The following is an 18,584-nucleotide window of genomic DNA, read 5'->3' on the forward strand; positions in this document are numbered from 1 at the left end:
AAGTGGTCAGGCACAGGCTTCTATGACCTTATACCCTTTCTTCTGGCACCTGCTGTCCTTGGGGACACCTGGAAGTGAGTAATTCATGACTGCCTCAAGGGTGGAAGAGGACACTTCGGGTTGCAAACCCTTGCACAGAATGACAAGTAGCAGGGCCTGGCTTGAGTTCTGCCCAGGCCAACTCTGAAATCCCAAACAGCCTGGTCTTCCTAAGTAGTGAAGCAAGCTGAGACTTAGCAGGTGAAGGCAGTTACCTTGTTCAGGAGTCTGCACGTGGCTGACTGTGGTAGTAAACACCTGTAATCCCAGCACTCAGGAGGCTGACTTCAGGCTTGTGAGCTCTAGGAGTCTGGGCTACACTGAAAGACTTTGTCTCTAAAAAGAGTAAAAGAGGGGGCTGGAGAGTTGGCTCAGAGGTTAAGAGCATTGCCTGCTCTTCCTAAAGGTCCTCAGTTCAATTCCCAGCAACAACAACATGGTTGGTGTGGCTCACAAACATCGGTAATGAGGTCTGGTGCCCTCTTTTGGCCTGCAGGCATACACACAAACAGAATATTGTATACATAATAAATATTTTTAAAAGATTTATTTATTTATTATGTATACAACATTCTGCCTCCATGTATGCCCACACGCCAGAGGAGGGCACCAGATCTCATTATAGATGGTTATGAGCCACCATGTGGTGGCTGGGAATTGAACTCAGGACCTCTGAAAGAGCAGCCAGTGCTGCTACTGAGCCATCTCTCCAGCCCCCCAAAATAAATATTTTTTTAAAAAAGAATAAACGAGATGGTTCCATGGTTAAGAGCACTTGCTGTTCTTGTAGAGGTCCTCGGTTCCATTTCTAGCACCCACATGGCAGTTCACAACCCTCTGTATCTCCAGCTCTAGGATATCTGGTGACCTCTGCTGACCCATGTGGCATCAAGCACACACATGGCGTGCAGACATACATGCAGGCAAAACGCCCATAAAATCTTGAAAAGTTTGAGCTTATCAGGCAATCACTACTCACTGAAGCTTTATGAAGGACATTTGCATTTCTAAAAAATGTGGGTGCCCAAGAGGGCCAGAAGGGCATTGGGTCCCTGACAGGCAGTTGGGAGCCACCAGTGTGGGTGCTGGGAACCTATCTCAGGTCCTTTGGAACAACAGCTTGTACTCTCACCCCAGCGGAATCATCTCTTCGGCCCCACGTTCACATTTGAAACCCAGTCGTGGCTGTGAGCTACAGACTAGATGAGGGGACAGGAGTGAATATGAGAAGCGTGTGTGTGTGTGAAGACTGCAGTGCACGGGAAGGGACAAAGGGCAGAGCTGCACCTTACTGTGCTCCCTCACTCCTGTGTCAGGTGCAGGAGTGAGGGAGCACAGCAAAGTGCTCCTAGGGACCTGAACATGCATCATAAAGGAAGTCGTGATGAGGAGCCCCAATCTCTGACAGCCTGACATGGTGGCAGCATCACTCTGATGAATGGTGCCCACATGCCTGTAATTCCAGCATTCAGAAGGCTGCGATAAGAGGATTGTTATGAAGTTAGGCTGTGGTGATGCACACCTTTAATCCCAGCACTTGGGAGATAGAGTCCAGCCTGGTCTGCAGAGCGAGTTCCAGGACAGCCAAGGCTACACAGAGAAACCCTGTCCCGGTGGAGGGAGGGAAGGATTGTCATGAGTTCACCCACCGCTAGCCCGACTATAAAATAAATGCCAAGGTAGGTAGGGATACATAGCAAAACCCTTACTGATTTAAATTTAATATTGTTAGAGCTGTTGCTTCTAGTCGGGATGTATGAATTCACACTTGGCTTCTCAGTTGAAATCCAAAGCCCTTTTCTTCAGAGCTTCCCAGACAGGCAGAATGAGAGTGAAGAACAGGCTGCCTGGGTGAGCAGTGAGCTGCCACACTTCCTGGATACCCCGTGTGTCTTCAGCCGTACAAGGGCAGAGAAGGGAGCCTAGAGGCTCATGTACAGCAAGTGAGATCTTCTAAACATCCTGCAGGAAGCCTTCAGTTCCCCTAACACTCGGCAGGAACCATTTCATAAGTTTCAACTCCTCAGGGCAAGGCTCCGGTGTCCCTGACCTGTGAGAGCCAACACTTGTCGGACAGCAGGTGCTCACTGTTGGAGGAATTAGAAGTGATGGTGAGTGCCAAGAAAACAAGGCACATCGAGCTGCAGTAAGACTAAGCACCTCCTCATTAAGACTGGGCAAGGCGACCCAGTGTGAGGAGGAAGGTCCCAAAAGCTAGTAAGAGTCGGAGACAGCCCCTGCTCCTACTGATAGGAGTCCCACAAGAGGACCAAGCTACACAACTGTAATACATGAAGAATGCCTAGGTCGCTGAATAGAAACAGGGGAAGTGGACTGGGAGGTGGGTACAGAAGAGGGATAGAGGAGAGGAGGGAGGGGGAACTTCACCTGGGATGTAAAATAAATAAATAAATAAATAAATAAGAAGGTTTTTTATGTACAAAAAAGTGATGAGCGATCTTTAGCTGTCTGGAAGTAATGACATCTAAGATGTGGTCATTTATGCTGGATGTAGAGACCCCATTACATTTCAGCGTGAGCTGGAGGGTCACACAGCTGCTAGTAAGGCAACTGATTGTCATCAGCCTGGACTTGAGACGTCAAGACTTTCTGGAACCCCTTCGAGGCAGCATAACAGCACTACATGCACCCTGTGGTCTGGGAAGAAGCTGAGGAAGTGAAGCTTTGCTGTACTGGCAGTTCTAGTTCCAGGGCTGTGGCTGGGACAGAAGCAGATAGAGACCACCAGAGCTATGAGCTGGAGACGAGCAAGAGATAACAGATACACCAGCGTGCAAATCCTAACAGATCTAGGAAGTGAGCGCTGTTATCACCTGTTTTATTCCCAACTCTGACTCCAGAATACTCCCTATCAATCCCTGTGTCATGGGATCTCCCGGGTCAAAAACCACAGTTGTTCTTGCTGCCGCCTGGTGGCAACTCTCAGCCCAAGTGCAGCTTGTAGCCTTGCCGCCCCAGGAAACGTTTCCGAGCTTTCAAAATTAAGTCTGGAGATTGAGTCCGGATATTGAGTCCGTAGGGCGGAGCCTTCCGATGGGCGGATCGGGGCCTCTGACGGAGGCGGGGCTGGCCGGGGCGGGGCGGAGCCTCCAGTAGGGAGCGCAGGCTTCTCGCTGGCCACCTCTGTCTGGGTCCTACGGACATCCCTGGCGTCCTGGGGAAAGATGGCGGCGCCCTGGTGGCGTGCAGCGTTGTCCGCGAGCGGGAGATGCCGGGGCTTCAGCACCTCGGGTGAGTGATGTGGGCTTAGGGAGCTCTTGGGGTCCTGCAGTCCCAGCCTTGGGCTTCAGCCGGGACCTGGAACCGGCGTGACACCCCGGTCTCTGCCCGCAGTGCCCCTCAGCCGCCGGACGCCCCCTCTCGGGCCTATGCCCAACGAGGACATTGACGTGAGCAACCTGGAGCGACTGGAGAAGTACCGGAGCTTCGAGCGGTACCGCCGCCGGGCGGAGCAGGAGGCGCGGGCCCCGCACTGGTGGCGGACGTACCGGGAGCATTTCGTGAAAGAGACAGGTGCGGGTGACGGCCGCCGAGCTGGGCGGGCTGGAGACCCGGTGACCGAGTAGCATACTCTCCCCCAGCTTCGGCCCCTGTGTGCTCCCGGGACGAGGGAGGGAGGATCTGCTTGCACTCCTTAGAGTTCCTTCTAACTCGTGGACCGAAATCCTTTCCTGACGACTCCGCCCCCGTTTCGTGTTGGAGCACCTCTCTGTGTTCCTAATGTGCTCTGCCACACCGTGTCCTGCCTTCCAGCCTCCCCGGAGTCGCTACCCTAAGCACAGAATCCTTGCCTGTCTTGCCTATCATTGGATCCTTGCACCCACACGGTGGGAAGCCTGGGAAAAGTGAGTTAGGGACTCAACTTTAAAGAATTTGCTCTTAGTGTGTATTACTGTTATTTTTTGAAGCAGGATCTTGCAGGGTGTGATGGCCTGCAGTAAACTGTAATCTAGACTGGCCTCAGACTTGCAGCTATCCTCCTGCCTTAAGAGAATTTGTTGTTGTTGTTTTGTTTTGATTTGTTTGGTTTTTGGCATTCACCAGTACACGAAGCTAACATCCTTTTAGCCGAGTGGGCGGTAGTGGTATTCACCTTTAGTCCCAGCACTCAGGAGACAGAGGCAGGGGGAAATCTCTGTGAGTTCGAGGCCAGCCTGGTCTACAGAGCAAGGTCTACGACAGCTAGAGCAGTTACACAGAGAAACAGAGAAACCCTGTCTTAAAAAACAAAAACAAAAACAAACAAACAAAAAGTTTATTATCTGTATGTGTGTGCATATGTCTGTAGGTGTCCACAGAGGCCAGAAGAGGGCATCCGTCCCTTGGAGTTATACTTCCAGGCATTGGTGAGCTGCCCAGTATCACTGCTGGGGTTCAGATCATGGTCCCCAGGATAAAGCACCTAGTTCTCTGAACTTCGGCTTAACGTGTGTACTGGGTGGTTTCATGTGTCAACACACAAGCTGGAGTCATCAGAGAGGAAGGAGCCTCAGCTGAGGAAATGCCTCCTTGAGATCCAGCTGTAAGACATTTTCTCATTTAGTGACCAATGGGGGAGGGCGCAGTCATGGAGGTGGTGCCATCCCTGCCCTGCTGGTCCTGGGTTCTATAAGAAAGCAGACTGAGCAAGCCGTGGGGAGCAAACCAGTAAACGGCTCCCCTCGGTGACCTCTGCATCAATTCCTGCTGCTAGGACCCTGCCCTGTTTGAGCTCCTGTCCTGAATTCCTTTAGTGATGAACAGCAATGCTGAAGTGTAAGCCAAATAAGCCCTTTCCTCCCCAGCTTGCTTTTTGGTCATGGTGTTTCATCACAGCAATAGAAACCCTAAGTAAGACAACATGCATTGTGTGATTTAAAGAGGTGGGGTTTTGTTTTTCTGTTGTTGTTGTTTTTGTTTTTTTGAGACCAATTTCTCTGTGTAGCCCTGGCTATCCTGGAACTCAATCCGTAGGCCAGGTTGACCTCGAACTCACAGAGATTCACCTGAGAAAGAGGTGGATTTTTTTGTTGCTAACTGTTGTTATTCCTTGTAGGGATCAAACTATAGCCCAGTGCATGTTAGGCAAGGGTTGTACCTCTGATGGACGTCCTCAGCCCGTACAAGCAATGTCTGTGGTGTTTAAGGACACGCGCCTGAGAACAGCCTGATTTAGACCCCAGCTCCTCAGAGGGCTGACATCCTTAATCTTCAGTGGCCTCAAATGTATTTATTGTTGAGAAACAGTAGCCCTGGCTGGGTTGGAATTTGCTGTGTAGACTGGACTTGCCTAGAACTGACAGATATTCCCCTGCCTCTGCCTCCCACTCCTGGCTCCTCAAATGTAAATTGAAAATATTTTTCTCACCAAACTGAGATAAGGAACAGAGGATGCAACCCACTGACATTCCCAGGCTACTGTCACTGGAGACGAGGGTTCTGTGCATGTGGTGTCTCAGTAAATAGATAAGTGTTGGGTTGAAGGTTCAACTCTACCCCACAACCAACAGCACAGGCATTCCCTAAGAGCCGCCCAGTCATGTGGTCTTGAATGGGTCAAAGTCTGAATTTAAACAAACTTCCAAGTGATGTATGAGTGGTTTATCTGCCAGTAAATGTGAGACTCAACCGGGCACGCCTTTAATCCCAGCACTCGGGAGGCAAAGGCAGGCGGATCTCTGAGTTTGAGGTCAGCCTGGTCTACAGAGTAAATTCCAGCACATAGAGAAACCCTGTCTCAAAACAAAACAAACAAACAACTACAAAAAAAAACCCCAAAAATGTATGACATTGTTTTATTTTCTGGTTTTTGTTTTGTTTTTGTTGCTGTTTGAGATAGGGTCTCATTAACGAAGGCTGACCTCGAACTCACTATGTAACTGTGACTCTGAACTTCTGATTATCTTATCTGCACCTCCCAGGTGCTGGTTTCACAGCTGTGAATCACCAGGCCTGACTGGAGACGAGGGTCTCACTGTGTAGAGAAGGCTGGCCTCAACCCCGAGATCTACCTGCCTCTGCCTCCCAAGTGCTGGGATTAAAAGCATTTCCAGTAGCTGGGGAGCCGTTTCTTTAAATCTGCCTGAAATTGTTACTGACCCTACTTAAGACTGGGGTGTATATGCCTGACCACCTTTGAATTACTCTTTTGGGGGGGGGTCAAGACAAGGGTTTGTATTTCTGACTGTTCTAGAACTCAGCTCCATAGCCCAGGTTGACTGCCTCTGCCCCCCAAGTGCTGGGATTAAAGGTGTGCTCCACCACCGCCTGGTTGTAACTCAGGTGGGGCGGTGATGGCGCACACCTTTAATTCCAGCGCTTGGAAGGCAGAGACAGGCTGATCTCTGTGAGTTCAAGGCCAGCCTGGTCTAGTTACAGGACACCCTGTCTCAAAAACAAAAAAAAAAAAACTAAGGACAGTGGAGCAAAATACTCCAAGTCAACTTCTGGCTTCCACATGAGTCAACATGCACACAGACACACATGTTCATATTTAAAAGAAAACAAAACAACTGGCTCTGCTTATCCCAACATAAGCATATCTTCCTTCTAGATCCCAAAGACAGAATTGACATTGGACTGCCCCCACCTAGGGTCATTAGGACCCAACAGCTACAAGAGCGGAAACACTTTATCCGGGAGCTCCGAGCCAACGTGGAAGAAGAACGGGCAGCCCGCCTTCGCACAGGTGAGCCTCCCAGAAGAGGGGTCCCAGGTGCATGCTCTTCCCACTGTATTCAAACTGTACTGTTCCTCCTCAGCCAGCATCCCGCTGGACGCAGTGCGGGCCGAGTGGGAGAGGACCAGTGGTCCCTACCACAAGAAGCGTCTGGCGGAGTATTATGGCCTCTACCGAGACCTGTTCCACGGTGCCACTTTTGTGCCCAGGGTCCCCCTTCACGTGGCTTACGCTGTGGGAGAAGAGGACCTGATCCCCGTGTATCATGGCAATGAAGTGACTCCAGCAGAGGTAATGCTTGCCATCCCCTTCCGGCTCTGTGTACGTGGGCACACACACCGTGGTGGGCACACACACTGTGGCATCACTCTGTCTAGGCTTAACGTTTGGTTATTCTACCTTTGATTTCCTGAAAATCAACATCATGAAAGTCACAGAAATAAGACAGAGAGAAGCACCATGTGTTCCTGTTCTCTGAGCCGCCACTGTCTTTGGAGTGGCCTCCATGTCTCTTGTCACATGGTTCTTAAAGTTTGGATCTCAGGATGAGCGCCAGGCAGTCTATAAACGCCCCTTTCCCTATCAGTGTCTGAGGAGCTGTGGGGTCCTGGTTTGAGTCAGCGTAGGCAATCCCTTCTCCAGGCCCTGCAAGCTCCAGCCCTCTACAGAGAAAACAGTTTTCACTTGGTGAGGGTGAGCACACCCTTAATCTCTTCCTACTAGGCTTCCCAGGCCCCAGAGGTGACCTATGAGGCGGACAAGGATTCCTTGTGGACACTACTACTTACCAATTTGGGTAGGTGTCGGGCCACCTGGCCTCCAGCCTCCCTTCCCTGAGCCAAGAACCCGGGGATCTGGGCAGGTGGCACCCTCCAGGCCTGGCTCCTTTAAAAGGACGTTCTCTGTGTTTCTGTGCAGATGGACACCTGCTGGAGCCAGATGCCGAATATGTTCATTGGCTGCTGTGAGTGTCTGGGTGGGAAGCCAGCTAGGGGATTCCAGGAGGCCCTGGGATTCAGATATGTACTTGAGCACAAATACAGGAGAAAATGGCAGAAGCCAGGTGTGGTGACACCTGCTTTTAATCCCAGCACCCTGGAGGCATAGGCAAACAGATCTTTCTGAGTTTTGATGTTATATATTGAGACCCTGTCTCAAAAAAAAAAAAAAAGAAGAGAAAGTGCAGTAGGCCCTGGCTAATCCTCACAAGCATCTTCATTGCTCTGAGCTATTTATTTTCTGTCCTGTGAAACTGGCAATGTCACTGCAGCTTTTCCTACCCAGGGGTGCTGTGACCGTGAAGAGGACCAGGAGCTGCTCCTGGTGGCAGTAGCTCTGCAAACACTCAACCCCTGCTTCTGCCCTGAGCACAGGCCAGGGGCAGAGGTCACGCAGGTTCCATGAGCTTTGGGATCCCAGTAACTGGGAAGGAAGCTGACTTCTGCCTTGCCGTCCTCTCCCCCACTACGGTTATCAGCCGGTTTAGCAGGACTCTGGAGGGTGGTGCCTGGGCAGGGGTTACAATGGCTACCATAGCATCAGGCTGGAAACTGCCTGACATGACCCTGGGGCATGGAGAGAAAGGCAGCCCCAAAATGGTGTGACTCCCTAACTTAAATGCTGGGCAGTCACCCGGTTCCCATCCCCAGTCATCCTGCTGCTTCATGCTGGCTCTGCTGTGTGGTCTCAGTTTTATTTGTTTTTTTTTTTTTTTTTTTTGCAGAAGACTTTTTTTTTTTTTAGAATTAATAATTTTATTATCTCATGTACAAGTGTTTTATTTATTTGTTTGTTTTGGGTTTTCAAGATAGGATTTCTCTGTGTAGCAGCCCTGGTTGTCCTGGAACCCACCATGTAGACCAGGTTGACCTCAAACTTACAGCTCCGCCTGCCTTTGCCTCCCGAGTGCTGGATTACAGGCGTGCGTCACCACATCCAGCTGTGTGTTTTTATATGTGCACCACTTGCAAGTCTAATGCCTATGGCTTTGGATTCCTGGGAGTTACAGACGGTTGTGAGCCTCCATGTGCGTGCTGGGGATGGAACCCGAGCTCTCCAGCAGAGCAGTCAGTGCTCTTAACCCCTGAGCCGTCTCTCCAGCCATCTCTGGTCTCTGAACCCTTCGCAGCGGGTGCCTGAGGTCCTGGAGGTCAGCACGCTACAGACTGTTCAGGGTCTGGCCTCGGGGTGACTGCCTCTAGGGTGCAATGCTAGGGATTCTGCCGCCTCACTGGCCTGGCAGCTAATGGATACTTTCCTCCTACCAGGACCAACATCCCAAGCAACAGGGTAGCTGAAGGCCAGGAGACATGTCCCTACCTCCCCCCCTTCCCAGCTCGGGGCTCTGGCTTCCACCGCTTTGCCTTCTTGCTCTTCAAGCAGGACAAGCCAATCAACTTCTCTGAGGACACCCGTCCCTCACCCTGGTAATCTATACCCCTCCTTGCACCCTGGGCCGGCTCTCTTCCTCCTTCTGGTGCAGTCCAGCATGCTGGGTGGACTCCGGGGCTTTCCAGGATTGCCTGTAGTGCTCCCTCCCTCTCTCAGATACCACCCATCTTGTCCTAGCTTCCAGCTGGCCCAGCGGACCTTCCGCACTTTTGATTTCTATAAGAAACACCAGGACGCCATGACCCCAGCTGGTCTAGCTTTCTTCCAGTGCCGCTGGGATGACTCAGTCACCCACACCTTCCATCAGCTTTTAGGTAAGGGCATTCATTTTAGGGCTTGGTGGTCTGGCAGGCCTGGGGGCAGAAACCTCTCCTGCCTTGCCTTTGCAAGCCAAGGTGAGCCGTTCCGGCAGTCATCCACCCCGGTCCCTTTCCTTTTCTCTAGGCATGCGGGAACCTGTGTTTGAATTTGTGCGGCCGCCCCCTTACCACCCCAAACAGAAGCGCTTCCCTCACGAGCAGCCCCTACGCTATCTGGACCGATACAGGGACAGTCATGAGCCCACCTATGGAATCTACTGAGAGGCTGAACTGCACAGCTGGAAGGTCACACCTCAGAATAGTCAAGCTGTCTGGAACCCTGTCTGAGACACTCCCTTGCAGGGCCTGTCCCATCAGGCCCCGGGGCTTGCTGGAAGGTGTTTCAATTGTGTGTGAATAAAATAATTTTTCTTCATGCCCATACATATACGCTTGTGGGCACCAGATACCCCTAGTGAAGCCGTAGTGTTTTGTGGGTGGGAAGAGGGCGCCCTGCAGCTGGGAGCTGGAGATCTGCCTGTCCTCTAAGATTTGTGAGAGACAGCCCCAGGTATCAGGACCTCTTCACGCATGCACTCCTGCCCCTGGGCTGGGGTCCTCCCTGTCAGACCTAGCAACAGCTCCAGCCAAGGCCTCGAACCCCTAGTGTGGCTAGATGTCTCCCCGGCTCTAAAGGAGAAGGCCTAGCATCAAGTTAGTTCTGCCGACTTGGTCAGAAAGATGAGAACGCTGATTCACATTGCCCAGGAAAGTCCTGGGAACCCCATCCGCTCTGCTCAGCTGTAGAGGAAATGGTAGTCACCCTGTGAAATGGGGTGCAAAAACAGCTGAGAGACCAGCCAAAGATTGGGTTGCTGGAGGAGCCTCTGAGGAGGCATAGGTGTTTGCTCAGGTGGCTAGGGAAAGACCAGAGGCCACCAGGGTCTGCAATAGTGAGACCTCATCAAATAGTCTCAAATGGGCGTGGTGGTGCACGCTACAGAGTTCCAGGACAGCCAGAGCTGCACAGAAAGCCTACCTTGAACCCCACCCCACCCAAAAAAGAATATGGGGTCTCTGAAAAAAGGTGACCAGAAATTTTATATCATTCTTCCAAACCAAAATTACACATTTCCCAGAGAAGGGAGAGATCCCAGTGCCTAAAATCCCGCTCCAGCAAAAAAACAAAAACACGGTCCAAGGTCAGGAGCATTTACCAAGTGTTGTCAGACTCCTTACTGGACGACCCTCACTCACAGTTTAATTTACTGTCCAGGAAAACACCCCCAGAGGTGGTATCTCAGTGACAGTCCTGGGCCTAGTGGGGTCCCTTGAAAGTAAGATCGGATCCTCAGGAGGAGCAAGAGAAGAAACATTGGTGCCAGGGTGGGACACGTGGAAGCTGCACCCCAGCTCCCAGTGCGTCAGAAGGCGGGTCAGGGTGACTTGGATCCCTGCCAAGGAACGTTCTAGGCCTCCGGAGGGCAGTTCCCGTGTTGTTTGGCACACTGTCGTGTCGTGTCTTCCTGGGCTGTCCTTCGCTTTCCTGCGGCTGTCTCAGCCCTTTTAAGAGGTCTGCGCCCTTTTTTCCGCTTCCGCCATGGCGGCTCTGGAGGAGGACCTGGTGACTTGCCCCATCTGCCTGTGTCGCTATCGGAACCCGGTGACGCTGCCTTGCGGGCACAGCTTCTGCGGGACCTGCATCCAGAACTTCTGGAGCTGCGGCGAGAAGTTATGCCCCGAGTGTCGCCAGTCCTTCCCGGAGGGCGTCAAGCTGTGCCGCAACGTGAAGCTGAGCTCCTTGCTGCAGGCGCTGCCTCCCGTGCTACAGGAGCCGTCCACCGCCATCCCGCGCCAGGAGACTGGCGCCGGCCACAGCGCACGCTGCCCGCGCCACGGGAGGTCGCTCGAGTTCTTCTGTCGCACCGAGGGCCTCTGCGTGTGCAGCGCTTGCACAGTGTACGAGTGCAGCCACCACGAGCGGGCGCTGCTGGACGTGGAGCGCCGCATGCGCGAGGTGCGGGATGGGGCCTTTCGGAAGGCGGGGACTATTCGTGGCCAGAGACTGGGGCTGCAGCAGGAGGCTGCCGGTTCCCAGAGGAAACCAGAGGGCCTGTGCACCTGAATGTGACACCCAGCCCTCCCCATGTCCTCCGGATGAAGTAGAGCCAGAGTGTTAGGCCAGGGCTGGCAGCCTCATTTGCTACTTTGGTCAGCATTCAGTAAGTGTACAAACACTATGCACAGTATGGAAGGGGCACCTTGTATAGCAAATCAATCATTTGGGCTTTCTGCCCCTCAGAGACTTAGGATCTACTCCAGGGTCAGATAGTATCTCAGCAAAACCTGAATGTTTCCTTCCATAGAGACAGCAGGGCCACCCTGCTTAGGAGGAGAGAGAGCTGGGCAGTGGTGGCACATGCCTTTAATCCCAGCACTTGGGAAGCAGAGGCAGGTGTATCTCTGTGAGTTCGAGGCCAGCCTGGTCGACAAGAGCTAGTTCCAGGACAGGCTCCAACCCTGTCTAAAAAAATTAAATTAAATTAAAAAAAATAAAAATCAGGGGAGAGGAAGTGCCAGCCAGAAAAAAAGAGGATGTGGGAATGGGCACTGGGAAGAGGCTAGCCCAAGATCTGAGGTGATAGGCACCGGGAAGAGGCTAGCCCAAGATCTGAGGTGATGGGCACCGGGAAGAGGCTAGCCCAAGATCTGAGGTGATAGGCAGGAGGCAGGTCCCTGAGGATCGCCAAGTCGTGGGGTACCAGACCATGATGGGCAGGGTAGTGATAGTGGGGAGTTTCCTCTAGTGATGTAGCAAGATTGAGACAAGGCAATGATGCCATCAGATTTTGGGGGGCATAAGAGATGAGATCTGAGGGAGGGCACAGCTGGAAGGTGCGAATGCAGTGGGACACACGGGTGTGTGGGCAGAACGGGTGACAGGCATCAGCTGAGAGCTGGGAGGAGAGTCGGGCAGTAAGGAGAAAGTTGGAAGTCATTATAGTTGGAAGGAGTAGAGACCTGCTGGGCAAGGGAAGACCTGCCTGCAACTATACCCTGACAGACTACAGAGACAGCGGCTAGGGCACAGTGGGTTGCAGGAGAGAGAGCGCACTGTCTCTAGGTGATCCGTGCTGCTGAGGGGTTTGGATAGAGGGCCTATGATGAAACCGGCCCTATGGTGGTGGCCTGTACCCTTGCCCCGGCCTTCTCAGCTGGAGTATGAGGCTGAAGTTACTGGGGATGGGACAGAGAAGAAGGAGGGTGGTTGGTGTGTTCTGTAGCGTCGCAGGAGGGCGGCACATGGGTAGCAAGAAGGGTGACTGAGAAACCTGGCAGACAGGGAAGGAGGGGGTGGGGTGGCTGGTGAAGAACTGCACAGTGAGCAAAGAGGGGAATGCTGGGAAGGCATTCTGATGCTGGTGGCGGGGCCAGGGTGAGGTCAAAGGAGTGTGCGGCTTTGGAAAGAAAGAAAGGGACTTTCAGAGGGTTGAGGGGGTGAACCCTGGAGCTGCCGAAGCCCCCGACAACATGGATGAGACTCAGCTGCTCGTGAAGAGTGTAAGAGACCAAGCTGGGCCCAAAAGTTTGCAGGGAGGTTAGAAGCCCAAAGCAAGGAGGATGCTTTGGTCAGATGGCTAAGGTCCAGAGGAACGGAATTTTGCTTGAGATGAGAGAGGACTTGAGGAACAGGAAGCTCAAGGGCCAACTAGCCTGGCATATGCAGTGGCAAGAGATCCTGTCTCAAGGTAGAAGGCAAGGACTGAGACACCCAAGGTTGCCCTCTGACCTTCACACATGCACTTCAGCATTCGAGCATTTGTCTGTGCTTACATCAACTTCACATAAAAGTCTTTATTTGTAAGATTTTTTAAAAATAGAAGTAAATTAACTGGAGCCAGGCAGTGGTGATACATGCCTTTAATCCCAGCACTTGGGAGGCAGTGGCAGACGTGTCTCTGTGAGTTTGAGGCCAGCATGGTCTACAGAAAGAGTTCCAGGACAGGCTCCAAAGCTACAGAGAAACCCTGTCTTGAAAACACACACACACACACACACAGACATACACACACGGCATGGTGGTGGCGCATGCTTTTCATTCCAACATGCTAGAGGCAGAAGTAGGCAGATCTCTGTGAGTTCAAGATCAACTTGGTCTACACAGGAAGTTCCGGGTCAACCAGGGCTACACAGTGAGACCCTGTCTCAAAGCAGTAACGAGAAGGTGTGGAAGGAGCAAAAGTAGGGACCAGGTATGAGCCTCAGCCTGGTATTCCCAGCTCCTGGGACAGCACATTTCAGGCCCCAAGGCCAACCAAATAATTGGGGCCCTGTCCTCCCTTTGGGCCCTTATACGCTGAACCGATCTCCACCGAGCCAACTCCCATTGTCTCCCTGGCCGGACTCTGCTGGCCGGAGTTACTGCCCTTATTCGTTGCCTGGGATGAGGGGTGGGATTATGAACCAGAGAAGGTGGCTGGGGAGCTCTGCTCAGGTCGTTCAACCTGCAAGAAACAGGAGTGGGACCAAAAGTCGGGTCTTCAACTCAAGATATCCACATCCGTCACAAACCATCCTGCGCCTTGCAGAGAAGGATCCCTCGCAGGCCTCCCTGGGACTCTGACCACGCACGGCATGGCAGAGTGCCTAGTATCCATGTGGATAGTGGTGGTGGCGTGACCCAGCCCTCTTCTGTTGCTTGCCCTCTGATTGGGTGCCGCAGGACCAGCTGAAAGCTAGAGTGGAAGTTACCCGGCAACAGGTCACCGCGGCAGAGAGCCAGCTTCAGGAGCTGCAGCAGCAAAGGAGCCAGGTCGAGGTACTTGGCCAAGTCCTCGTGCTGGGCCCTACCATGGTCCCTGCGCTGTCTCGAAATCGCTGCCCAGGGGCAGGGAATGGGAAGTTGACTAGAAGCCAGGCCCCAGTGGGGAGGAGGTTCCAAGGGCCCTGACTGACTCCCCCTGTCTGTCCCACCCTTCAGGCCAGTGGGTGACTGAGGACCTGGCCTGCCTTGCCATAGTGCCGAGACTGGCCACCCTGAGGTTCCTCCTGTGCCCACACAGAGTTCAGCCTGCACCCTGGCCTCGCTGGTCTCCCGCAGATTCAGCAGCCTATTACAGGCATTGGAGAAGCAGCGGGACCTGACACTGAGGAACATAGAGGCAGCCAAGGAGCAGGCGCTGGGCCAGGCTCTAAACGAGATACAGCGGCTAACTGGCCACCTGGAGGCTCTGTCTCAGTACGACCACAGTGTGCAGGATCTCCTGGGGCAAGCCGATGACTGTGTCTTCTTCCAGGTACCAAATCTCGGGACAGGGGGCTAGGCCTTGCTTCCGCACCTTGCACCCCACTCTCTGACACTGTCTCTGGGGTTCAGGAGTTACAGCAGCTCTCTGAGCCCGGAGAGTCCCTTGGCCCACTGCCGACTCCACAGTGGGATGAAGTGCAGCAGCTGAACAGCGTGAACGAATTGCTTAGCCCCCTGTGTGAGCTCCTCCTTGAGGAGAAGCCCCCCAGTGTGGTTGCCAGCGCTGCCCACGCTGGTCCCGTGGGTAAGGCCGGCTTCTCCTTGCCCTTTAGGTCCTACCCTCTCCCTCCCCCCAGTGGGTAGAAGGGGGAAGTCAGGGATCGTCCCTACCCACTCCCCTAATTCTACTTTGTTCTTTTTTTTTTCTACTTTGTTCTTTAGAGGCCTTGGGTCCCCCGCCACCAGTCCCCAGCACAGTGTGCCCGCTGAGAAAGAAACTCTGGCAGAGTAAGGAGACCCAATGCCTGTGTCGTGTCCATGCGCGTGTGTACACATTTGCGAGCATGCGAGAGTATATGTGTGTGTGCATATGCCTGTGTGTGTATGGGGTGAGGGGCCTGCTCTGACTGTCTCGCCATGGTCCTTCCGGGGCCAGGCCGCACCTCTGCACGCCTGTTGCGGGTTATAAGCCCTCCTCCACATCCACCCAGCCAGCAGAGCATGAAAGAGCAGATACTCATCACGGGGACCTGGGGTCCATCTCATTTCTTCCACTTAATACGATGTGAACTTAACTCTCTGAGCCTCAGTTTCCCCTCTTGTGAGAGGGGCCATGTGGAAGATTCCAGCTCAGAGGCAGTAATGAGCAGTTCACTGGTGCTCTGCCCACAGCACGGTAGACATTTGAACTCTCTGTAAATGAAGCCACAGGAACCCCCTATGCTCTACCCGGAAATGACACTGTCGCCATATGTTCATCTCTTCCCAATAGATTATCGCAATCTGACCTTTGACCCGGACACTGCCAACCGGTACCTGTGCTTGTCCGACAAGGACCGGCAGGTGACACACCATTACCAGGCCCAGGGCCCAGCCAGATCAGGCAGCTTCGAGCTGTGGCAGGTACAGTGCACCCAGAGTTTCCAGACTGGACAGCATTACTGGGAGGTGCACACCTCCAACCACTCTGTGACACTGGGCATCGCCTACCCCAAACTGTCGCGCAGAAAAAAGGGGACCCACACGGACAACATCGGCCGTGGCCCTTACTCCTGGGGCCTCTGCATCCTGGAGGACAGTATCCAGGCCTGGCACAACGGCAAGGTCCAGCGCCTGCACGGGGTGCCTGGACAACTCCTGGGCGTAGATTTGAACTTGACCTCAGGCTGCCTCAAGTTCTACAGCCTCGAACCACAGACACAGCTGCTTCACACCTTCTACGAGCTGTTCAGCCAGCCTCTCTTCCCCGTCTTCTGGCTCCTTGAGGGGAGGACCCTGACTCTTTGCCATCATCCGGAAGCCAAGCTCCCTCCTGGGCCCCAGGACGAGGCCTCAGCACTCAACTGAGGGAGGCACAGACAGGTGCCGTCGTTCCTGTGTGCCCAGGAGTGGCTCAGCCTCTGACTTAGAGACTGAAGGTCACCATTCTAAAAGGAATAGCTGTTAGCCTCTGTTAACTCAGAGGAGAGAGACAGGAGGGGAACCCCTAAATAAAAGTTTACTTTTTACTCTCTTTGAAGAGGACAGGGGCTGGAAAAAAATTAAATAGGAAGCCCCAGCCCCAAACAAAAGCCAAGTTCTTGGCATTTAGACATCTGTTTCAGTCACTGTTCTGTTGCTGTGAAGAGATACCATGATCAAGGCAAGTTTCATTAAAAAAAGCATCTAACTGGGGGCTTGCTTACAGTTTTAGAAGATGACTCTATGATCATCATGGCAGCAAGCAGACAGGCTTGGTGCTAGAGCCATAGCTGGGAGTTTTACATCCTGATCCACAGGTACCAGGCAGAGAGAGAGACTGAGCCTGTCGTGGGCTTTTGAAGCCTCAAAGCCCACCCCCAGTGACACACCTCCTCCAACAAGGCCACACCCCCTAGTCCTTCCCAAACGGTTCCAGCAGCTCTCGAGACTAAGCGCAGGTTGTGGAGAGTAGATGCGGTGATGGCTTAGGTGCTGTGGGTGTGAGCAGCCTGCTCGGCTCTTGCTCTCCCAGAACATGCTTCCATGAGGGGTCTTGGATTTTTTTTCTGGAAGTAGAATTTTTTGTGCATGTGTACTGGGGCTAGAACCTGGAGAATGCTAGACAAGAACTCCTCCCTTGGCTGGGTGGTGGTGGCTTACACCTTTAATCCCAGCACTCACGATGATGAGGCCGGTGGATTTCTGAGTGGCCGGCCTGATCTACAGAGTGAGTTCCAGGACACTCAGGGCTACACAGAAACCCTGCCTCAAGAACAAACAGCAACAACAGCAACAAAACGGATTCCTCCCTCTCTCACAGCGTCCCCAGCCTGGTATAATTTCTTAACCTGCGATGCCCCGTGCTCGGATCTCGGTGGTGTTTACAAGGATGCCCACTCTTGTAACTTCTTTTTCTTTTCTTCTGTAATCTCTTAAGCATTTATCTGTTTTATATGCATGGGTAAACTTGGCACAATAAAAAATTTTAGATTTTTTGTTGTTGTTGGGAATCTTCAGCTTGGGCCCCATTCCAAATCCCACCCAGCTGTTTGGCTGGGAACTCGGACTCACTCCTCCTGTTCCAAACCCCGCCCTCTCAGAAAGCCCACCATCAGTGACTCCTCCCAAAAACCAGACAAGCAAAGCAGCCAAGCCACTAGAGAAGTCTTACCTCTACCAAGTCTGGCTGACTACAGACTAAGCCCACTCAACCTCTCTCTCCCATTTTATATTCCCTCTAGTGCTGTAATCAAGGGTATATGACCCCCTAGAACTGGGAGTAAAGGTGTGAGCCACCACCTGGATCTGCTTCTGCATTGATCTTGTGTAGCCTTGAACTCACAGAGATCCTCTGCCTCTGTCTCCCAAATCCTGGGATTAAGAGTGTGTGACGCCACTGCCTGACTTCTAGTGTTATAATTTTGCCCTACTTATCTTTAGGCAAGCTTTATTTATTAAAACACAAAATATCACTATAAAGCATTTTTCTCTAAAAATCTTTATGTATGTGTGTATTTTTGTCTTCATGTATTGTGAGCAATGCCTGAGGAGGCCAGAAGAGGGCGTCAGATCTCCTGGAACTGGAGTTACAGACCTTTGTGAACCTCCATGTGGGTGCTGGGAACCAAACCTGGGTCCTCTGCAAGAGCGGCAAGTGCTCCTAACCACTGAGCCATCTCTCCAGCCCAGAGACAGTCTTGCTAGGTGTTGCAGCAGGCCGCTTGTTGATTCCTGACCACTCAGCCCTGAAATAATCACACAGAAACTGTATTATTTAAAACACTATTTGGCCCATTAGCTCTAGCTTCTTATTGGCTAACTCTTACATCTTAACCCATTTCCAGTAACCTGTGTATCACCACATGGCAGTGGCTGACCAAGTAAAGTTCTAGCGTCTGCCTCAGGCAGGGCTACATGGCTTCTCTCTCATTCCGCCCTTCTTTCTCCCAGCATCCAGTTTAGTTTTCCCTGCCTACTTCTATTCCCTGCACAGGCCCAAGACAGTTCCTTTATTAACCAATGGTATTCCCAGCATACAGAGGGGAATCCCACATCAGCTATGTAACCTAGCTGACTGGAACTCCCTATGAAGCCCAGTGTGGCTTCAAACTCGCTGCAGTCCAAGCATCCTCCTGCCTCTACCTCCTCAGTTCTGCAATCACAGACATGTCCCACCCATGTCTAGACTGGCTTCTGGCTAGTCTGCTTCTGGCCTGCGGTTTTGTTTCTGTTTGACTTTTTAGTGGGG

The 18,584-nt window shown here is 52.5% G+C and overlaps 2 protein-coding genes and 1 long non-coding RNA gene across 4 annotated transcripts; 2 read left to right on the forward strand and 1 right to left on the reverse strand.

Annotated features, from left to right (window-relative positions):
- Window positions 1-1,733: 1,733 nt before the first annotated feature.
- Window positions 1,734-3,055, reverse strand: LOC148120749 (uncharacterized). Its single transcript, XR_015738713.1, has 2 exons — window positions 2,874-3,055; window positions 1,734-2,126 (listed from the first exon to the last, which is right to left on the reverse strand). It is a non-coding gene; the product is annotated as an uncharacterized LOC148120749 (long non-coding RNA).
- An 89-nt stretch (window positions 3,056-3,144) lies between these two features.
- On the forward strand, window positions 3,145-9,877 carry Mrpl38 (mitochondrial ribosomal protein L38). The gene is made up of 9 exons (XM_087909758.1): window positions 3,145-3,291; window positions 3,394-3,573; window positions 6,593-6,727; window positions 6,801-7,009; window positions 7,442-7,514; window positions 7,637-7,682; window positions 8,986-9,144; window positions 9,287-9,423; window positions 9,554-9,877. The coding sequence occupies exons 1-9, from the start codon at window positions 3,225-3,227 to the stop codon at window positions 9,688-9,690; spliced, it is 1,143 nt and encodes a 380-aa protein (XP_087765884.1). The 5' UTR covers window positions 3,145-3,224; the 3' UTR covers window positions 9,691-9,877.
- Window positions 9,878-10,554: 677 nt separating this feature from the next.
- Window positions 10,555-17,331, forward strand: Trim65 (tripartite motif containing 65). 2 transcript variants are annotated; one of them, XM_048451964.3, is made up of 7 exons: window positions 10,555-11,425; window positions 14,132-14,227; window positions 14,472-14,705; window positions 14,786-14,960; window positions 15,098-15,163; window positions 15,648-15,778; window positions 15,883-17,331. In XM_048451964.3, exons 1-7 carry the CDS (start codon window positions 11,009-11,011, stop codon window positions 16,138-16,140), a joined length of 1,377 nt encoding a protein of 458 aa, XP_048307921.1. In that variant the 5' UTR covers window positions 10,555-11,008; the 3' UTR covers window positions 16,141-17,331. The 2 variants fall into 2 exon arrangements, with proteins under 2 accessions (XP_048307921.1, XP_048307920.1); XM_048451963.3 differs by having other exon boundaries at window positions 10,564-11,425; window positions 15,648-17,331.
- Window positions 17,332-18,584: the final 1,253 nt, after the last annotated feature.

The sequence above is a fragment of the Myodes glareolus genome, chromosome 9 (assembly GCF_982192425.1).
Source record: "Myodes glareolus chromosome 9, mMyoGla1.1, whole genome shotgun sequence".
Lineage (NCBI taxonomy): Eukaryota > Metazoa > Chordata > Mammalia > Rodentia > Cricetidae > Myodes > Myodes glareolus.

Bases quoted from the DNA above. Each gene is read 5' to 3' on its own strand.
- Mrpl38 (XM_087909758.1), top strand. From the start codon at position 3,225: ATGGCGGCGCCCTGGTGGCGTGCAGCGTTGTCCGCGAGCGGGAGATGC. The intron at 7,010-7,441 runs GTAATGCTTGCC...TCTTCCTACTAG, and splicing joins ATGAAGTGACTCCAGCAGAG to GCTTCCCAGGCCCCAGAGGT. The intron at 7,683-8,985 runs GTGAGTGTCTGG...TCCTCCTACCAG, and splicing joins GAATATGTTCATTGGCTGCT to GACCAACATCCCAAGCAACA.
- Trim65 (XM_048451963.3), top strand. From the start codon at position 11,009: ATGGCGGCTCTGGAGGAGGACCTGGTGACTTGCCCCATCTGCCTGTGT. The intron at 14,706-14,785 runs GTACCAAATCTC...TCTGGGGTTCAG, and splicing joins ATGACTGTGTCTTCTTCCAG to GAGTTACAGCAGCTCTCTGA. The intron at 15,164-15,647 runs GTAAGGAGACCC...TCTTCCCAATAG, and splicing joins GAGAAAGAAACTCTGGCAGA to ATTATCGCAATCTGACCTTT.